The sequence below is a fragment of the Phocoena sinus genome, chromosome 2 (genome assembly GCF_008692025.1).
Source record: "Phocoena sinus isolate mPhoSin1 chromosome 2, mPhoSin1.pri, whole genome shotgun sequence".
In the NCBI taxonomy this organism is placed as follows: domain Eukaryota; kingdom Metazoa; phylum Chordata; class Mammalia; order Artiodactyla; family Phocoenidae; genus Phocoena; species Phocoena sinus.
Window position 1 is genome coordinate 41,985,708 of NC_045764.1, and position 22,595 is coordinate 42,008,302.

Genomic DNA, 22,595 nt, shown 5'->3' on the forward strand with positions numbered 1-22,595 from the left:
CAAACAAGGTGGGGTTTTTTTGCCGTTGTAAAACAGATTAGCCAATGAAATACTATATACATAGCTTAGGGACAGAATATTTCTGAATCCTATTAATGCCAATGGCAGCTAAGTGACTGATTATTAATAATTTTATGGATGCAGAAGAACTAGAAGCAGAAAGGAAAAACAAGTGTTATTACCCCCTTTGGCTACAGCTTAGCTGAGATCTCAGGAAAACCTCTTTTATTACTGAAAATGAACATGACATTCATAGAGGTTCCTGAGTGTTTTAGCAGCTAGATACTTATTAGGATCTCACTAAAACATTTACTGACTGATTGGGACAGAGGAGATGGAGCTCCCAGAGTACAGATCATTTTTACTTGTGACAGTTAAGGATTGCCGATAAGAACACATGAGTTCAAAACCACTGACCTTTAGAAGCATTCATCTGATGGCTGTCAAATCCTCCAAAGGTCTCTGCTCTCCGGGGCAAGGAAACGGGGCCTACCATGCCTTCTTGTTCAACAGGGCTGCTGACAGCCTGCCCAAGTGTGCCTCCCAGGCTTCCACTCACCAAGCCCTGAAGGATCTCCACTGGAAGAAAGGAAACATACAAAACTGACATCTCCTCTTTTAATGGGAAAAAGAAAATCTCATGGTAATACACTATATGTAAAGGGAAGAGGAACAGAAAATTCCAAAGTGACTACGTGACTTCCTTTGCTGAGAGAAAGCTCTCAGCTCAGGATACATGCATTAGATGGATTCTACTGGAAATGCAGAGATTAACTCTTCAGCCTTATTCACATGAGACCTAGGAGATATAAAAGGGTACAGGGAAGGCAGAGTAATTTACTGGAAGGGGAGCATGGCTCCGGGAGTCAGATCCAAAGCAGCCCAAAGGAATTCCCTAGGAAGTAAGGTGAGGCAATTTGAGAACTGCAGTTCAAACTGGCAGGCTTTTTGCCCCTCCCATAGGGAGGTCAAGGGGCTAGAGCAGTCTCAGCGTCTGAATTCTCAAATCCAACCAGCTAGGGTTCCCTTCTAGAGCAGCAGTGTCCCACAGAAAGGAGGACGTGCTGACAGTGGAATAAAAATTGAGGCAGGAGAGAAGCAACAGAGATAAAGGAAAAGGAAGGTCCAGATGGAATAAGGGAGGAAACAGAGGCAGGGAATCTCCTAAGACAAGCCATTGTTATTTTCTAAAAACGCTACATGAAAACAATAGAAGAGTCCGATGAAGTGAAAAAAGCTATCTTAGCCTAAAAACGTAGGAAATGTGTTTCACGCAAAAATGAGCAACAGAAAAACGTCAAAGTGAAATCCCACACAAAGTTAAGAAAAGGCAGAGAGACAGAAAGAACAAGGGGCATAACTTCCCTACATATAATAAAAGCACATCAGAAGGACATGTCCATAAAATAAGCGAGCTAATAAAATAAAATGACACAAGACATGAAAGCACCTAAGTCAGAATCAGAAAACACAGAAAGGAGGTGGCAAAACTCAAGTGGAAATGAAAGGGAAAAAGGTATCCCTTTAAGAAATGGAGACTGAACTAGAATATGAGAACAAATAAACCCAAAAGAAAATGACTTAAGATAATAGATGGTGAAAGGATATTTAAACATTAAAAAGATGAAGCTATAAAAAGTACTATGGGAAGCAAGAAGTATTGAAGACAGGCAAAGATGATCCAACATATGGATAGTGGGAGTTCTTGAAGAAGAAAATCAAAGCAAGGGTGTAGGAAAAATACTAAAAACTGTAAGAATACAGCTCTGAAATCTGAAAAATCTGAAACTATATGTCAAAATAGAACACTGTGAACCCGAGAACATCATTCCAGGATAACCAGGACCAAGGCATAGTCTAGTAAAACTATTCGGATTTAGGGGAAAAAAATCCTTTGGGCGTCTAGGCAAAGACCACGCGACTTACATGGGGAAAATCAAATTACGGTCAGACTCTGCCAGCAATGCTTTACGTCAGAAAAAAATAAATAAATATTTGAGAATTAAGACACTCAGAGGAAGAGAACGTGAACCAAGGATTTTAGACCCAGCAGAACAGATTTTCAAGTATAAAGGGCACAGATTATTACCGATATGCAAGGACTCGGTATATTATCCTCATGAACCTCTCCTGAGACATCTACTAAAGAATAAGCTTTAGACATCCCAAATGACTGGAGAGACACTGATAAAAACTGGTGGCGGTTCTTGCAGAATGATGAAGACTACAGTTTCGGGTCTAAGAAGGGGAGAGTGCCATATACGTGGTTGTAAGCTGACAGTATAGACAGAGTACAACTGGTAAATAAAAAAGGGGGAGGGAATGGGGAGAGCATAAAGGAGTCATATTTAGCGATAGCAGTGTTAGGATTGTTATTCTGATGTGTATGTTAGGGTAAAATACAGGATGTTTTATTTCTACGATGTATCCTTGAGAATAAGCATTCACAATGTGGAAGAAAATTCACACATTAAATATGTGTGAATCCATTAGCCCATCCCCTCATGCACACACACAAGGATATTTCCCCCAAAGCGGCCCACTGAAAAGGCCCAACCTAGTAACAATGAAAATCCCAGCAGCAATAACCACCCCTAGCGCCTAGACAGTGGTCTTGAAATATCATTTCCCACTAAAAGAAACCAGAGCTTCTCAGAAAGATGGCTAATTCCAGGTATGGGCAGAAAACAAGATGAGCCTGGAACATCTTAACATACCAAACAGCAAAGCAGCTCTCAAAGACTGCCGGGGTCACGCCAAAAGGACTCAGAGGCCCCACAAAGAGGTGCTCCTTGCAAAGAGAGGACCTTTTTAACTTTTAATAAGGATAAGAACTGAAACGACTTGAAGCGCATCAGACATATTTAATTCATGAGTCTATAATAATATATTAAAAGTACTGGTCACTTTCAGAGAATGACCGTAATCAATTCACTACTTTGAAAACTGGTAAATAATGGGGGAGAAAAAAATCAAGCATTTATCCTTTTATCTTGTTTTCCCTATATGTTACAAAATAAAGAAGACAACTAGACATTTTGTGCCCCAGAGGAAAGCGCACAAGACTCCGGTAACACAGCTTTTGCCAAAGGGATTATGTCTGAGCAACTGAGCCTCCGAGTCCAGCAGAGAATCTAAAGGAAACGGAGGGCAGAAGAACAGAACCCCTGTGTGAATAAAACCCAAAAAGAGAAACCCACAGGTCAAAGCTCAAGGATAAATCGTGTGGAAAAGAAAGGGATGGTGGGGTGGGTGGAGGACTGTAAATAAAGAATCCTAAAAGGCATATCAAAACCCATGAATACAACTGAGCCACAGGGTCTATGAACAGGCACTTGGCCATAAAACCATAAAGAAACCTAATCGATTACTGCAAAAGTCACAATATACTTTCAGGAGGGAGGGAGAGAGCTCTGATGGGGACAGGACATGTGGAGGGGCTTTAAGGGGTCTGGCCACATTTTATTTCTCGACCTGGGTAGTAGTTACAAGGATGCCCACCTGATAATAATTTACTAAAGCGAAATATGTATTGGGTTGTTTTCTGTATTTGTGATTTATTTTACAATAAAAAAGTACAAACTGGGTAGATAATATTAGTGTGTGAACCACTGTGGGAGGAGACAAAGAGGGGGGCAATGCTGAATGTAAATTACCCTCATTTATGGCACTTTTCATTAAAGGCCCTCCTTTGAGAGCCTCTTCTGTGTTGGATCGGAAGAGGATTCTAGAGCTTCGAGTTGGGGAGCCATCCTCTGGCAAGGGAGTGCTGCACTCAGTCATGTCCCGGAAAATCATCTCCTTCTCTTCCAGTAAGAGTAGGATCTGCTGGTCCTTTTGCTGAAGTTGTTCTGCAGGTGCACAGAGAAGAGATCTGGTGACTTGACGGTTCACTATGATGAGATGACTAAGACATGAGCACCACCTTGTGGTAAAGCATGGAACCACAAGGAACACAGCTTCCCCCACTTTCTTTTTCATCATGAAGGCAGTATCAAGATTTTGATCTGTAATGTCTACCTGGAAAACTATCCTGGGTCTTTCTATGCAAATGCCAGAATTTCTGACATAACGAACTTGCACTCTGTTCCATTCTCCTGCCTCCTGTTTATTTCTCAACCCACACACTTTTCTCTGGCTTCTGCCCATCACTCTGCATCTGCTCTTTCCAAGGTTACCCTTCACTACTGAATCCAGAGAAGTCTTTCATTTCATCATTTCCAGCATGGATGACTTCCCCCATTTAAAACCGTTTCCCGGACTTCCCTGGTGGCGCAGTGGTTAAGAATCCGCCTGCCAATGCAGGGAACACGGGTTCGAGCCCTGGTCTGGGAAGATCCCACATGCCGTGGAGCAGCTAAGCCCGTGTGCCACAACTGCTGAGCCTGCGCTCTACAGCCTGCGCGCCACAACTACTGAAGCCTGCGTGAGCCTAGAGCCTGTATTCCGCAACAAAAGAAGCCACAGCAAGGAGAAGGCCCCACTAGCCGCAACTAGAGAAAGCCTGCGTACAGCAACGAAGACCCAAGGCAGCCCAAAATGAATGAATGAATGAATGAATAAAACAAAATAAAATAAAACTGTATCCTTCCCCATCTGCTTTTGAGGACACTGCTGGTTCTCTTCCTACCACTCTTACTCCAGCACTTTACAGACCAGACCTGCCACCTGCCATGAATGAGTATCTGGGCTCCCCCCACCCCCCAGCCCTGGGCTCCATCCTAGACTCCTTTCTATACTTTACATGCTTTCCTCTCGGGGACCTCAGTCACTCCCATGGCTTCAATTACCTCTTATGTGCTGATAACTCACAAAAGGCACCCCAAATCCCACCCACTTTTTGAGCACCAGACCGCTGAGTCCCACTGTCAGGCGGCTCTCTCCACCTAGACGCCTTGTTCTCCACAGGTCAGAAACCTCTGTTCTCCCTTCTTGCCACCCCGCCTCCTCCCTGTAGCCTGTGGCCTCTTCCTCAGGCAACAGCACTGTCATGCCCCAGTTGTCCGGCTGGAAACCCGGGAGCGGTTTTGTCTCCTCACTCTGTCCCACCACCCACAGTGGTTCCTTACTTCTTACTCACGTCCATCCCCCCTGCAGGCCATTTCTCACCAAACTTATCCCAAGAGTCCCCCAACTGGCCTTTCCACTCCCAGTGGGCTCCTCCAGCCCCCCAAGCAATTCTCCTAACTGGTGTCAATACCAATTTAAAAAATTTAAGTTTAAATTTTGCTAAAGAAATTGTATCATTCCCTTTGTTGCTTTCAAGGTGTGGGTGGCTTCCTGGCTTACTCTCCCATCACTCAGCCCTTACTCTCCAGACGTACCAAACCTTCATTCCTTGGCAGACATGTCAAGTCCTTTTTCACTTTTCACCTAACTATTCTTCATCTGGTGAGGTAAGTTCTTTCAGATGTAGCTCCTGTGTCATCTTCTCTGTGAGACTCACCACAGGCCGGATTCGTGGGTCCTACACACTTTACATGTGCCTGCGGTCTAGGTGGCCTGTCATTTACGTAGATCTCCCTTGCCAGAGTGTGGGTTTCCTGATGGCAGGGACAGTGTTTTAGGGCTCGTTGCATCCCTAGCACCTAGCGTTATGCCTGGCCAGGTGCTTCATACATGTGAAAAGAAGGCAGTTCTTATCTCTGACATCCTAATCACGGGCAGAGATTAAAAAATGTGATACTGGCTCCAGTCTAAATCTGTCCATCTCTTTTTCTGTTTTTCTCCCCATTGAAACAGAATGAAGCAATAAGTAAACTCCTTGGGCGCCTATATTTCCTTGACTCTGGGCCTTACTTCTACCCAAAGCACAACACGTATTTACTTCAGAACACTCAGCAAGCACCGGCACAGGGGCACGAGCACCGCGCCCTGCAGCTGAGCAGACAGGGAGCACAGCCCTGGCTCTGCCATGAGCTGTGTGTGTGTGACCCTGGGTTGCTTGGCCTTCATGGGCCTCAGCTTTCTCACCTACACAGTGGGGATTACAATACAGGTCTTGCAGGGAAGCCAACAAGACTACATGAAACAGTGGGGCCTTGACAGAGCGTGGTCAAACATAACCCATAAGCACACTTCTCCCCAAACCACCTCATGACGGAATTGGAACGCAGGGCACAGTGGTGGGGGTGACTGACAAATGGATCAACTGGAAAATTCTTTCCCGCAAGTACCTTCCTCTCCTTGTTTTAATCTTAGATGTGACCATGAGTTCTGGCAGATTCTTCTGTGACAAAGTACAAAGACTGTCACCAGGGTCCAAGGACACTGATACCGAGACGAGAGAGCCAACATCCCCTCGATCTAGTATCAGACACATTCCTACAGGCATTGTTCCCCAGGACCTGTGCCAGCTCAGATCTGGTTTCTCTTTTGTTAGGAGCTATTCCTCTCCTCGGCTGACATGCCTGCCGGCACGGCTCTGGGATGGAGGAGCAGCGGGGACTCTACGGGACTGCAGACGCCCCCAGACAGGGCCTCAGATCGCTTCCACCAGCTTTACCTTTTAACTCCCGAGCTTTGGTGTCCAACATCTTCTTTTCTTCCTCACTCTCACTAGGAATTCCTTCATCTTCATCTCTGTTCCTAATACAACCATAACAAAACAGCACATTCTGAAGATGTCAATTAGTGTGACCGCGGCCCAACCATTATGAAACCACAGAGGTACCAGGAGGCGGGGGTGGGCCAGGGTGTGTGACTCACAGGGTGCTGATCGTGTCCTGGATGATCTGAATCCAGCTGTTCCGCTCCTCTTTGGAGCTGGCGTGGACTTCCACCATCTCTGGATCTTTCATCCCCATACTGATTAGGAATAAACCTTTCTCCTCGTGTGCTACCTCTCTTACAATCAGCTTCTTTAGAGAGATCACTGTCGACTTCTGGTCCTGGGAAATGGGAGAGCGCAGATGTTAAGACATGGATACAACAGTCTAGCTCTTAAGACAACTTCTGTCTAAGGTGAGACAAGATGCCTTTTAAAAGCATATGGCTCACTCACATTTTATCCAACAGAAAAAGATTTCCAAAAAGGAAACGAAAATTTAAGGTTATCAAGGTTCGAGTCCTGTTTTCTGCATGATGAGTCCTTTCTGGTTTGTCACAGAATCTGGTTGGCAAAGTTATAAATTGGCAAGATTTGTAATACGTAATGTGTGAGACATACTCCAGTGACAGATTTCTTTTTAGATCAAATGCCAAAGGCTCTCAAAAGGATTATGAGGGAACAGAAAAATAATTGGGGTGGAGGGAGGCGGGCAGAAAATTGCAAGGGTATATAAGGAATGAATCGGAGGCATTTGTCCTGAGCCAATTTTAAGAAGGTGGGAGAGCAGTAATACAGTGTTAACACTCAACACCTACCATCACCGGTTTGAATACTGTTAATTACAAACAGCAGAGACAAACAGTTCAGCTTACCAATGACGCAAAGACGTATTTCTGGTCTTTTTCTTGAAGGAAAACTAAAATGTCAGTAAGCAGGACCGCTTGAACCTCTGTAGAGGGGGGAAGGGAAGAGAGAACAATGACCACTGAACGGTGAAGCACCTTCAGGGCACTTCATTAGAGGAAAACTCAGCAACCCACCCGCACAGCACATTATTACACTCCTCCAAGGCAAGGGCTTGACATTTCTGCAGGGTCCACATATGGTCATTAGATTGTTAGAGGCATTTTTAAATGGGGCCTATCACCAAAGCCTTGTCTTGGGAAGGCTTAAGCACTCAGTGCTGGAAAGATATATCCCACAAGGCAAGATTTTTAAGAATAAATAAGAGCAAAGCTGGAAAGCAGGACTTTAACAGATGCTAAATAGCAACACAGTCTACAGGTCATAATACTCAGGTCATAGTATTTCTCAACTTCTGATCATAGTAATGGGAAAAAGGCGTGGGACAGCAGACAGGAAGGCGGCCAGAAGGTGATGTACAAGAATATCTCAGTCTAATGAAAGGCAGGCTTCGTCCACACGTCCTACAGGACACAGATGGCTAGACAACACCCACTGCCGTCACAGGTACACGAAGTGCAGTGGCTCCGCTCCCAGCTCCAACACAGCACACTCAACCTCAACCCCTCTGCACCGTGGACACAGCCTTCTCTTCTTCTCAATTAAGACAAAACAAAAGCCAAATTACCATCTCTAGCTGGATCCAGGAATCAAAAGAATGCCACAAACTCTTGTTCTAATCCTCTAGGAGTATGAAGTGACATTTCCCATTATTCCCTTAAGGACAAAGTGGGACCTCCCTGGAGGTGAGCCGTCTACTGAGACCTAACAGGTCCCTCTGTACCGCCTTCACTCTGGAAAGGGGAGCCTACAAATCTCTGGGAAAACAACGGGCTGACTTATGCAGCCGCCTCCTGGGTGGGCAGGACCCTCTTGGCCTTTTCTACCACTACTGCCAAAACTGGGGTACCCTCTCTGTGTAATTCATTGCAAAGCTATGCGGGAAAACAGAAGCAAGGATGTCTGATTCCTATGGTGGTCTAGTTTTTCAGCCTAGACCACAGTAATTTTCCATGCACTACCATTCGTTTTGACAAGTACTTTTTTTTTTAAACTTTACTTTTAAATAGTTCAGGTGTCTGCCAAAAAAAAAAAAAAAGAGCTCTAAAACATAAGTTTCAACTTTATCGAATCCTGAAGTTTACGTGATCACGGAGTCAGTAGATCAGAGAAAAACAATCCTACCCCTTTCAAGGGTTACCCAACACAGGACTGGCTGTTCTTGGCCCAAGTCATTTTCACTTGGGGGTGAAAATGACTAAACACCAAACTCTTATCTCCACTGGAGACATTTTAGGCCAGAAAACCTATCGTTCTGCCATTGCTTTGACCACAACATTATTCCAACAGCTGGAATCTATTAGTTTTTATTTTGGGAATGAATAAATAAACTGCTGTGTAAAGAAAATACAGCACTGGCAGCAACTCTAGGAAATCCATCCCTACAAGAGAGGGCAGGTACTTCTCTACCACCAGGCTACCTCCGACACGGCCTCACAGCGGCGGTGAGGCCAGAGCCCTCAACTGTGGTCTCAGGACATCACAGAGCATCAGGGCTGGAAGGAAGGAGCTGCAGGGACCGCACAGTTCAAATTCACCATGGAGCAGTGAGAGGCACAGCTGGCTGGTGGCAGGAAGGGGTATTTCTTCTCTCTGAGATGATCCTGCCCGGAGAAGCCCCTCCCGGATCCCTGCGACAATGACCGCCCTCGTCTCGGTCACTGGTACCTCCGCACCCCTGCTGTCCTCTACCCTGCCCCCAGCAGCTGAACTACACCCACTCTAACTCACTCACCCCTTTCCTGTTCAAACCCTCCATTCTGAACCCATTCTTCGCTCACTCCCATGACCAGCATCCCTTTCAGCCCCCTAGTCTGGAGCACGCACCCACCCCAACCTGGCCCCTGGCCGATTCTCCAGCCGTATTTCCTGCCTCACTCTGCTGCCAGAGACCCCGGTTGCCCACCCCTCCCGACGGGCCAGATCCTTCAGCTCCACGCTTCCACGCTTACCCCTCCCTTCTGCCTGACTCCCTCCTCTTGTCCTCAGTTCACGCCTCTCTATTCTAGCAACCATCATACTGCAGAGCAAGAACCTCTTTACGAGTCTCTTCATTGTGAGCCCAACTTCTAATGCAGGGTGTCCTGCGACATTCACCTTTGAGAGCAGCTGAATGCCTGGGATGTCGTTACTATGTGCTCTGAGCATGCTGAGACCCTAGGTAAGGAGTCCTGGGAATTCTCCGAGAGCAGCTACCTATAGCATTACTTATACCTCGGCGATGGGAGAAGCACACATTTCACTCACCTGAGTTTTATGTCAGCGGGTTTTATGGCTGACGGCACTGGGCTGCTTTGTGTGCTCAGCTCACCGAGGCCAGGGAGGTGGGCTGGGTGTACTCAAGGCTACTGGTGAGGTTAGAGTTATCATATAGGCCCAGAGGATACAGGTTTGACGCAAACAATTATTAAAAACAAACAAACAAACAAACCAGATGCGGAGGTAAATGAACAATCCTCCAAACTTCTTTCACTTGATGGGGCTGATCATTTAAAAGGTAAAAACGAAAATCAAACACAAAGGGAGTATCTTTTATGATCTCCTTTGCTTAGAGAAAGATAAAAGATGAAAAGCAAAGTTTAATAATAAATCTAGTTGCTGTGAGTTAAACTTTCATTTCTCTAAGGTCTCAGGAACTGAAAATTCCTCTGCCATCTCTTAGAAACGAGTGATGTATTTTTAATCTCAGAGAATCTATGAATTGTGCAACTGATGGTATTTCCCTCCTAGCAATTGTTTTGCCAGAAACCCTGACCCCAAATTTGTTGCCCCTCTTTCATAGGGAAAATATGTCTCCCTTAACACCTTGCTTTTTTGTATGAATCTTACCCTTTGCTTTGTTCTTTAGAAAAAATTTTTTTTTCCTTTCTCCTGACTGCATCATTTCCTCGTTCTCTTACTGTATTCTATATGGTTTTGTAAGACATCTCAAACCAGTCTTTTCTGATACAACATTAAGATCAATTAAATGCCTGCTGCTCCTGTGTGACGTCTGGACATGGGTCCCTGGGAACAACCTGGTGACATCTGGATTCTGCCCGCTGCCCTCTGGCACACGCTCAGAGTCTGACGAGAGTGAGCCTCACCTTTCAACCTCCCTGTCGTGCTCTTCAGAAACACGCTCCCGTCCCGCACGAGCTTCTTCCGCTTCAGATCCTCCTTGGCAAACATCTGACCACTCTTCATTCTCATGATCGACTTGCTATCTGTCTTTGTATAAATCTCATTGAGACGGACCTTCTTTTCATAACTCGCCACTTTGCTGTCCACAGCTCCAATCACACGCTTCACCAGGCCCAGGGACTGAGCTAGATCTTCCTGTTCCACTTCACTGTCTGAGAAGGAAAGAATAACTGTTTCTACTGGGCAGAAGGAGGGGCACACTGCCTTCTATTTTTTTGTTTTGTGGTAGGCGGGCCTCTCACCGCTGTTGCCTCTCCCGCTGCGCGGGCTCAGCGGACATTGCTCACGGGCCAAGCCGCTCCGCGGCTTATGGGATCTTCCCGAACCGGGGCACGAACCCACGTCCCCTGCACCGGCAGGCGGACTCCCAACCACTGCGCCACCAGTGGAGCCCCAGGACCCTGCCTTCTTGCTCCACATCACTGTCTTCCCGCTGTGGGCATGCTGGCAGAGCGAAGCCAACATGTCGAAGGGCACGTGCCTACCCACCGCTCTGTCAGAGTTTAAATCAAGTTAGATGTTTCACTGATACAGATGACATGCAATTATGGGCCACGTTCTAAAGTGGAAGGAACCCAACATTTTTAGGGAGGGAGAGGAGCAACGAGTTTTTTATTTACGTCTTTATTTTATCTAATCCTTAATGTAACTGCCCAGGAGCAGGATTAGCTAAGAGAGAAACTACTAAGTACTGATTAAACGAGAAACAGCGGTGATTCTAGCACTTGCAGGGGGGAATCACCTCCCAGTCTAGGGACAAGTGACAAGCTGCTCAGGTCACTGAACTCTCGTTGGGATCACTAAGTGGAGCCTTCCCTTCGTGCTCTCATTCACACTAAGTCTGCTGATATAACACTTTATGTTTTCACCGAAGAAAACCGTCTTTAAGATAAAACACAGGCTCTCTTTTAGAGCTTCTCGACGTAAAAGTGTTCTTCTACGGGGTCTCCAGTGCTGTTGGACAGACCGGAACAGTCCACTGGCAAACGAGACCGAGTCCAGAGAGAGACGCACCTTTGGTACATTGCAATATTCTTTGGAATAAAACCGGGTATTTGGTGATCCGTTGGGTTACCAGCAATATACACTCTGGGATTCCAAGCCTCCGTACGACTGAACTGCTCATCTTCTTCTGCAAGGAAGGAATCCAAGTGTCAGGAACTACCCAAGGGAGAAGGCTCGAGCTAAAACTGACAGTGACACAATGCTCTGGACAACACGGAAATCCCCACCGTTTCACATCAATACCTTCACAAAGGCCTGAAAACGCTTATCCTTGGTATAGAGGTCTTTGAAGTAGTTTACAGACTGGTTGTGCTGCCCACAAAACTTGCCATATGTCTTCTTTAAGCGTTCTGCGTTCTCTCCTGAAAACTGCAGAGGAAAGAGAACAGAGGTTATGCCGTAACTCAGGGTGCTAAACTCCTATTACCATTTTGTCCAAAGTTTCCAGTCTACTTGTGAAACCCAAGAGAGCTTCCTCATCACTTCCCCCCAAAGATTAAAAGATTAAAATGGTACCGGAGCTTTGGAAAAAAGTTTAGCAGTTCCTCAAAAAGTTAAACAGAGTTACCATATGACCCAGCAATTCCACTCCTAGACATAAAAACATATGTCCACACAAAAACCTGTATATGAATGTTCATAGCAGCATTATTCACAACAGCCCCAGAGTGGAAATAACCCAAGTGTTCATCAGAGGATAAATGGATAACGTATGAATGAAAAAAGCCAATCACAAAGGACAACATACTGCTTTATTCCATTTATATAAAATGTGCAGAATAGGCAAACCCACAGAGAAAGTAGATTAGTGGTTGCCTAGGGCTGGGGAAGTTGGTGGGGGTGATGATGATAAAAATGTTCTACAACGGACCGTGGCCATGGCTGCACAAGAGTCACGGATATACTGAAAACCACTGAACTGTGCACTTTAAATGGGTGGATCACATGGCATATGAATTATATTTCAATAAAGCTGTTACATATATTTAAAAAATAATAAACACAGAAATATCTATGTACTGTGCACATAAGAAATGCAACATGTGTTTTAACTCCCATTTGTCATAACACAGTAATACAACAGAGAGACTCACTAGAAGTCTCTCATGAGGTAGCAGTCTCAAAGAAGTCATCCTGATAAGTTAGAAAGGCATCAGAAACGGCCATCATTACCTAGGGACCTGTTTATCCTACTTACCTCAGGCCAGCAGACCTAACAATTCTGCTTGGCCCTTACATCGTTTCCAAGCGTGTGCGATCTCAGCCGTTCATCTGAAGCTACGTTCACTGTGCGGTAACCGCTGAGTTTCTGTATGTGGTCCACAAGACACGTGCTAAGCATCAATTCCTGCTGGACTAACAATCTCTGGAGGCAACACAACTTGATCCTTACCCCAAAACTTGAAAAAATGTTCAGGGTAGCCTTTCCTTTTCCCCTTTACCAACAGAGAAGCTGAGGCAGAGAGATTTTTAAGTGATCGGCTCCCATCACAAAGCAAGTGCCCTAAAAGGGTGACTCTGGCACTGGCGCTCAGAAACAACAAATGGACACCATGGGGCTAACATCCTACTAGAGGACATGCACAGATACAAGGAGCTACAAGGTCAGAGGAAGTACCAGTGCAGGTCTGAGGGTGGAGAGGAGGGGCAGAGGGAGAAACATGGAAAATGACAGGAGGAGGATGTTTGGGGAGGAAGGGTCCTCCCTTGCAGAGCTGACCGTGCCAACTTTGATGCCCTGACCACCAGTGTGAACACATTCACTACACTGCATCTGCATTTACTTCACGACGTGCCTATCCTTCACTCCTAGAACATGAGTTCCATGAAGCAGAGGTCTACATTATATTTACCTTTGTGGTTCCACATGGTATTGAGTAAATCCCCAGTAAATACTTGAAAAATGAATGAATGAAGGCACCAATGAATTAATAGGGCGAGGGGTACAGACTCAAGAATACAACGAAAGGACAATATTTCCAATTCTCAGGCAAATGTTCCAGCAAGTAAGCCTCTGCTTCCACAATGAGGCAGAGGCTTGCCGGTGAGAAAGAGCTAGTCAGATGTGATGCAATGCCCCTCTGCCTATAAAGGTTATACTAGCATTATTCTTCTTTCAAAAAGAATGTTTTAAAAAAGAAACATTTAGAAACTGCCTATGACATATACATCTGAAAGTATCAAAACAATTTTTAGCTAAATTGTTTTTGACGTAGGATTGAAACCATACCATACCTTGATGAAAATATTAGCAAGAAATATTTTATGAATTATTTTACAGATGGTTTCTTAGTCAAGTTTTTAGTCTCAGGTGGTTTTTAGATAAATGAGCCTTTTGATTTGAGGCACAGGTTGAAGTTGAGACTTCCAAAAAATATTTTTTTATCTCTTAAACTATAGTATCTCTGATGTTGGTACAGACTCTGAGGAAGAAAAACCGGCTTTTACTGCATATCTACCATGTATGCTGGGCACTTTATATATACATTACCTCTTAAATTTCAAAATAGCATTAAAAGAGAAAATCTACTGTCCTCAATTACAGAAAAAGAAACTGAGGGTCGGAGAGATGCAACCACTTGCCTAAGCTCACAGAGATCGTGAGCAGTCCAGCCAGGATGTGAACGCACGGCTACGGGGCCCCCAGTGCGTGTGAGAGGCACCAGGCACCCGCCCGCTGCTCACCTGGTGCACAAGCACATCCCCAATCCTCTCGATGAGAAAATTCTTTTCACTTCTATCCACCAGAGAGTCCTTCTTCCGCTCCAGGATCCTCTGAAGGAACTGGCTATGGATACTGATCAGCTCATCCAAACAGGGGAAGAGCTTCTCCACCATCTGCTGCTCAAAGAGCAGGTCGGCCGTCATGCCCCGGCTGTACACGTCGCTCATGATCTTGAGTGTGCGGAGGTGGTGGAACTCCGTCTGCATCAGCTCTGGGGGAGGGACAAGGCTCAGTGGTCAGGAATGCTCTCCTCGAGGATTCTCCTGCAAAGTGTGTCTGCTGCTACTAAGAGCCCAATTTTCTCTTAAGGCTATTTACGGCCCAATTTAAACTTTAAAACTGAGTCAACAGCTGTCTTTTCCCTAAAGCTTTTTCATCATATTCCTCGATTTCTCACGGGACCTCACACTATTTTCTGACAGGTGTACTGGATTCCATCACTCTTAAGTGGTGGTTTCCCAAGTGGTCTTCACTGGCATTCAAGACCTTTCATAATTTACTACGTTCCTATTTCCCAGAAATGACTTGCGTTTAGTCTAGTTTCTACTGTAGCTGAGGAATTAAACTGTACTGTCACAAGAGATCTCTTTTTAGGACTATCGCATAAATAAGCACTCATATTAAATAAAATGTCCAATAAAATTAAAGAATATAATTTTACAGAGAGACTAAAGGATAGAAATAAGATGTCTCTATACCTCAAAGTTTTCAGAAGAAAATCTTTGAGATGCTGCATACTTGAAAATTGACTTGCTACAGCCCAATAAATCCCCTCATAAACAATGCCAGACAATGCAAATCAAATATTAGCAGAGCACACGAAGAGTCTCACCATAAATCACTTCTTGCCGTTTGACCACATCTTTCTTTTGCTGTTTCAGAAACTTGCTGTCCACGATCTGACTCCAGGACTCTGCTTCCAGCTGTTTGGACTCAATCTCAAAGTCTCCCATTAGCTGCCCTTCATTCATGTCTGTACCTACTCCTCAAAATACAAAAAGAATCAATATCAGAATCCTGCGTCTGTGACCTCTAAAAAAAACCTCTGCTGGACGTTCCTCATGGGGATAATTTCATGAGACGTAAACACTCTACACTAATACAGGGATGTTCATAGAATATATATTCTATTAGAAAAGATCATTTTCTGTTCCGGAGTGACATACTCTATATTCAAGACTTCGGTTAAGGGTGATAAATGTCACATAAATCAAAGGTGATTAAGACATGATCAGGGTCCTGGTGACTTGACTTGTTTAAGAGAGTAGGCTTACAGCTGTGCCAAGACAGCTAGAACTGAACGTGTACGAAGGTCTAGGGGAAGAAGAAGCGTTTGTACCAGAGTCTGACCACATTAAAATCAATGACATCCTTCGGTGGACAACCATCTAACAACAGGGTAAGTGGGTTTACCAACTCATTAGAAAGCATGTGATGCTTTACAGACAGTTCAGAGAAGTTTCACAGGAGTAAGGAAGAGGCAGGAGATGCGTTAGTGCTTGCATTCTAGGAGACTGCACAAAGTCTCTGCAGACGCACACAATACATGCAGTGGCTTCTGCTTACCCTCATCAGTAAGGGACTCTGTTGACTCATTGACCTTGCTGATTTTATTTAGTGAGTCTGTTGAATGAGACAGGAATTTCCAGGTGTTTGATATGTTCTCATCATTGCCAACTCTGTGGGAAAAAGGAAACACATACTGTCAGATACATTCTGAGAAGCCATAGTTTCCGGTCTTAAGTGAAGATCTGAAAAACTATAAAATGACAGCTGGCTGCAAGTACTACAATGATGGAAGACAAATTACTTATGTCAGGTACCCAGCAATATTCAACACAAACTATTAAGGAAGGTTGGAGGCACTTAACATCACTGCAAGCATGAACTTTTTGAGCCTTGGGTTTTTTTTAAACGATAGGTAGCAAGGAGGATGCTCTTCCTTCAAACTGCATACACATTATATAAGAAATTTTTCTGTTGGAAACTCATGTCTAACCACTACACTTTTTCCCTGTGTTCCCTAAATAACTATAGACCAAGCACTTATATTAAACCATATTCTTCAAACTTTTCTTGACCCCAACTCACCAGCTAGCACCTTAGGCACCCAGTAGATGATGTTTGTGGTACAACAAAAGTAAGCCAGAGTCATTTAAAACTAAATTTTATTTAAAGGCCAACTTTTAAAAGTCATAATATAAACTCATTTGGATAACATAAGAACTTGGAAAAGAAAGCCTTTGGTTAATTACAACAGAAAGACAAAAGAATATAAAAATACCTGAAACTTTTTGTTTTTAAGGAGGAGGAAACATTAGCCAGCACAGAGGTTATAGGAAGCACAGACAAAAGGAGATTTGCATCCTTCAGTTGGGAATTTTCCTCCAGCCTAGGTTAAGAGAGCTGCAAGAGATGTTTTGAGTCCTACATTTGAGATGACTCCTTTACTGGATGGGAAGGCAGGCATCTTACCCCAAACAGCCAGCAACATCATAATCGGCCCTGTGCTAATTACAGACAGCCGAGGCCTGAACAATCAGGGGCCACAGCAACTTCTGGAGGGACCACAAAAGGAACTCAGTGCAGATGAGGGACGGGGAACCTACTGTCGTACCTGGCCCATTATTCACTCCCATGACTTAAGAGTCAAGGGGCGAGTTAAAAAAAAAAAAAAAGAAAAGAAAAGAAAAAAGCGAAACAAAACAAATTTACCCCCTCCCCCGAGGTTCATCTGACCAACAGAAAAGACCAACAGACATATGAAAATACAAGTGATTGAAACCAAACATTCAGAATTAAATCTTTTTTCCTATTCCCACTTCTTATTTTGATCTGAAAATCATCCTTTTAGAAGGCAGGTTCTTTAAAAGCAGGACTGATCACATATAAGAGCAGAGGACAACTGGCCTAAAAATGGTGTTTAAAGGGGATCCTTGCTACAAAATGGCGACCATGATGGTACATCAAAGTGTAACACTCACCCCTCTCATCTGTAGCACTAACCCATTACGTTATACATTTCTTTATAAAACAATCTTTTTGTCAAATGGTATAAATTATTATGCTCTGTCACCTAGATGTCAACTGTCCTGGCTTTACATCCCCACTCACCCAGCAATGTTCTGAATGGAGACACTTTTGGAGAGCGACACACTCTGCTGGGACCGTCTGTTAGCAAACATGGGGACGGCAGTGGTTTCATCGGCCAGGAGGACTGCAGACCGAGGGCGCTCCTTGGGCTGGGAGGCTGTAAAGAAGGAAAGGACACCAAATGAAGTATCACCGACACATGCCCACCAGCACTGACTCACCTGATGAATGCCAAATAGAAGCAAACTGCTTTAAAAGAGATTTACCCTGGGAGTGTAAACAGGTACAAAAACCCTATGGAAGACAACTTGGCACCAGCTGTTGAAACGGTAAATGCCTATATCTTTGACCCAGTAATTCCATTTAGGATATGTTTATTCTACAAGATTTACTTGTTTATATTTGAAATGTCGTATGTCCAAAGTTATGCAATGCAAAGTTTGGTAGAAGCAAAATGAGTATCAAAAGAAGATCAGTTAATAAATCATGGTACAGCCTACATGGGAATACTATGAAGCTTTAAAAAAAAACGAGGACACTCTCCATGAACTGACACAGATCGGCAGATAACACATTAAGGGGGAAAAAAATCAAGGTGCAGAATAAAGTGTGCAACAGACCACCTCTTATGTTTTAAAAACATAATTAATAATCCAAATTGGTATTTGCTTTATTTTAATAAAGAAACTTAAGGAAGATAAATATAAAACTAAGAAAAGTGGTTTTCCTGTACGGTGTGATGGCAATGAGGATAAAGAATCGTGTGAAAGTATCATATACTAAAAAATTTAAACTAATTCAAAGTAAGAGAAAAGGAGACCGAAAGAATTTTAAGGAGAAAAGGAGCCTCAGAGATAACTGAGGCTGGTGTTCTTTGGGAGGACCTACCAAGAAACGTGTCAGGGGCTGGTTAGATATGCAAATTCCCAGCCCTCCTCGTTCTGTGCGGGTGGGACCTGGGAGCCTACACATTTACCAGCTCCCCAAGAGATGCTTCTGTACAATGTCTGAGAACACAGGTTTTGACCAATTCCGTTAATTTACAGATGAGGAAAATGCAACATGTGTTTGATGTCACATAGCTAATTTGTCCTCATACTGCGTATTTCTCTTGAACTTGACCAAAGAGCAAACTGGAGGTCTAATTTCATGCTAAAGTAGTCACACTGCCATCTGGGTAGCAAATTATTTCTCCTTGGTAGCTAACTAAACTGCTGCATTACCTGTCCATCCCCAGGAGCATCAGGAGCTGAAGGAAATAAGACTGGGGCAGCTGTTATGGCTTCACAGTATTACAGGATGTTTCTGACTTATAAAATTAATAAAACCATTAATTTCCAATTCAAATTCTATTTAGAAGAAGGCGATATAATGAACACCAGAAACATGCTACCCTATAACACGACCAGACCCTTCCTGCAGGAAGCACACAGGAAACTAGGAGATGTGGGTCCCACAGCAACAGGGAAGAAGGGCAACTGGCAGGGAAGAGAACATGCTCAAGTGTTCAAGAGCCTGGAGCACATCCTCAGTGTCTCAGAAGGGAAGCTGCTGAGCAGATAAAATCTGATGGAGGAAGAAACACCGGTTCTTGAAGAACAGTAGGATGTGGGTAAGTCAGCAGAAAAAGAGGACATTCTGATGAGGAGAACTGCATGAAGGAAGGCAGAAACACTCTATTAATGTGACAGGGAGATAACAAGCAGAAGAGGAAGTAAGTAGAGGGGTGTATATAAGGGATCAGTGAAACGGCCGGAGAAGCAGAACGATGTCACGTCATGCAGAGCCCTGAAAATTATAAAGAACAACCTGCATCTAAAAGGCAGCGTAGGGGGCTGCAAACAACAACTCTCCCTTGTTGAAACCAATCCACTGCACTCAGGGAAGTTGCTAACTACTCTCTGAGCCTCAGCATCCTTATTTGTGATGGCGATGGTAGTGGTGAAAGCAAACACTGAAGGAGGCCTCTCACCAAGTACTTCATTGGTGTGATCTCACTTAAACCCGATGACCACCTGCCGATACTATTTCCATCCTTTCGCAGAGGAGGAAAATGACATACAGGGGACTTAGTAAACGTCCAAGGTTACACGGCTGTTAAGTGGGATGCTGGGACTCAAATCCATCCAACCTGAATCCACAATCTGTACTCTTACCGCTACATTACCTCAGGAATTAAAAGGGGAAAACAGGAATACGAATACATGTGGGGGTCAGACATAATAGGTATTTTTTTGGAAAAATGCTATTTTATCTGATTTGAAAGAAAAAAAAAAGGTTTCTGAAATAAGGGATAATGTCACAGAACAAAAGTTTAAGGAAGATTAGACTTGTAAAAGGTGTTGGAATGGGTTGGATCACTGGTTAAGGTGGGTGACAGTCTGGCACAACTTTTTCTTCTTGGAATCCACATGCAAAGACGGGCAATAATTGGACTTCTATCTAAAGGGACTCCACACCCTCCTGGTGGCACAGTCTCTACAGCCATTCCGGGGCCATCTGGAAGCACTCAGAGCAGTCGGGCACAGAGGAGTGGTCCTCAAGCTCGAGTGTGTGCATCACCATCACCTGGAGCATCTACTAAAACACAGATCACTGGGCTCCGCCTCTGGCATCTCTGAGGTAGTAGGTCTGGGTAGGGCCCAAGAATTGGCACTTCTAATTGATCCAGGATCTACACTTTGAAAAACACGGCCTGAGGGTAAGTTTCACATGGGCTCCCATAGAGCAAATTTAGGTGATATTCATTACTGCATCTTTATGGCAGGAGTTGGAAACAACTCAGACAACTGTCTTTGGGGGAACTGATAATTAAAATGTGGTATATATTTATGAAAGAACACCATGCAGCGATCTGAGACAATAGCTTACATATAGGAACACGCATAGATCTCAAAACCATATTGAGTGGGAAAAAAGCCAGCAGAATGGATAAGCAAGTCATATCATCTAATTTAAATTTAACGCACAAAATCTTAAGAGAGGGGCTTCCCTGGTGGCGCAATGGTTTAGAGTCCGCCTGCCGATGCAGGGGACGCGGGTTCGTGCCCCGGTCCAAGAAGATCCCACATGCCGCGGAGCGTCTGGGCCCATGACCCATGGGCGCTGAGCCTGCGCGTCCAGAGCCTGTGCTCCGCAACGGGAGAGGCCACAACAGTGAGAGGCCCGCGTACCGCAAAAAAAAAAAAAAAAAATCTTAAGAGATATTTCCAGAGGTACACATATGTCTAAAGATACGGCAGATCAGAGAGGTTTACAGTAAATATACTGCAGTGCGTGCTGAGGAAGGGAAAGGAATGAGATAGGGAATGAAGAATGAAAAGGGGAAAATATTAAGTAAAACCAAAGTGAAGCTTTGCACAGACTGGAGAAGACAGATTGATGTGAATGGGAGAGGTGTGATTTACCCAATTTGTGTACCACTGAAGTCCTTGGGGAAAAAAAGAACTAGTTTCGTAACTCCACAGTTTGTCAAGAAGTTTAAGAAGCAAGATCTCATGTGATGCAACTGTAATGCTGCTAGAAGCAAGTTTCACTGTCGACTCACGCAAGAGAAATTTCAAGACACACAGGGTTAAGGTGCTGCCTTTTAAGCTAAGACACACACTATTCTAGAACCTTCCAGAGAGTTTGATGGTAGAATGGTAAGCTTTTGGTCAATGAAACTGCAGCCTTCTCTAAGTATTCAAAATAGGTTTTCAAATCTTGCTTAAGAATAACAAATAAATACTACAGAAGTTCTATGGGTAAGTCCTGAACCAGAGAGGCGAAAAGGAATCATGAGAGGTGGGCTGAGCTACTTACACTTGTTTCTCATAATGACTGTGGGCAGCGAAGATGTGTCATGTGCTTGAAGGCTCCCTTTGGGCTGCTGAAAGGAAAAGAAAGCCTGAGTGAACACTGCATAATAATTTATCTTCTGTCAAGTTTCAAGTTTCTGCTCCTACTTCCCTGCTCTGTTCCTGCCAACAGTCCTCAGTACCCTAGGCCTAGCTACATCACCCACTCTGGCTCTCCTCTGAAACCGCCAAGCGCTCTGATCCTGCAAATTCCATCTCTTCTGCCTGGAATTCTCTCTTCACCGTCACAGGCACGGCATTCTTCTACTTCAAGATAATCCCTCCTTGGTAGAGCCGTCTGTTAGCTTCTTTCTTCTCCCCACCCGAGGCAGGGACTGGCACCCCTCAGGATCCTGCATGTACCCCCGCCTAGCTTTTTCCTTATTTATGGTCATCGTCTGCTTGTCCATCTTCACCAGAATGCTGGCTCCTTTAAGAGCGGCATCTGTGCCCTTTTCGTTTCTATTTCTCCAGTGACTCGCATTTATAAGGTGTAAAATAATTCTTAGGTAAAGTGCTAATTTTAAGACCTTTGTTGTAGCATGGAACAGAGACACTGTGAGAAATTACAGACTGAAGCAATTAGTCTGAGATAAATCATTAGTGAAAAAGGGTCCATTTAAAATGAAACTCTCCCTTTGAGGTTACATCCGTTTCTATGGGATGTGCTGTATCCCTATCATTCTCCTTCTCTATAGCACATTCACAGCAGTCTTACCAGAGATCACAAACTCAAATGCCTGTGGGGTCAGGCAGGTAACAAAGGACAGAGGTGAGTTGGAGGAGCGGGGGAGTGGCAGTCTGGGGCTTGTACATCTTGTCTAGAGGAGGCGGCAGCCACTCAGCCCCAGTGGATTATCACCCACCACCCACCTCTCTAACATTTAAGGAACTACAGGCCAGATACTGTTCTACCTGCTTAGGAGCTATTAATGGATCAAACAGTCCTGACTTCAGACTGCTTGGCAACTTTAGTGCTTACATTCTAGTGGGGGGAAGGTACAGATCATAAAAAGTCAATGTAATATAATAATACATACAGTGTGTTAAGCAGACCCTAAGAAGGTGGTAAGTACTATGGAAAAAAAAGAAAAAGAGCAAGGTGGGAATTGGGAATGCTGGGTAAGGGGAAATACCAAGGCTGTGAGATCTTCCATTTCTTCAGGAGAAATCAGAA

The 22,595-nt window shown here is 44.3% G+C and overlaps 1 protein-coding gene across 1 annotated transcript in view; it reads right to left on the minus strand.

The window, feature by feature from the left end:
• The window catches only part of AKAP13 (A-kinase anchoring protein 13), a 332,091-nt gene that overhangs the window by 6,128 nt on the left and 303,368 nt on the right, over window positions 1-22,595 (minus strand). Inside the window, 13 exon segments of the mRNA XM_032623794.1 lie at window positions 418-579; window positions 3,657-3,851; window positions 6,506-6,588; window positions 6,709-6,890; window positions 7,423-7,499; window positions 10,660-10,908; window positions 11,771-11,888; window positions 12,005-12,130; window positions 14,447-14,697; window positions 15,319-15,471; window positions 16,053-16,165; window positions 17,601-17,736; window positions 21,384-21,450. Of these exon segments, the coding sequence (XP_032479685.1) occupies window positions 418-579; window positions 3,657-3,851; window positions 6,506-6,588; window positions 6,709-6,890; window positions 7,423-7,499; window positions 10,660-10,908; window positions 11,771-11,888; window positions 12,005-12,130; window positions 14,447-14,697; window positions 15,319-15,471; window positions 16,053-16,165; window positions 17,601-17,736; window positions 21,384-21,450 (1,912 nt within the window).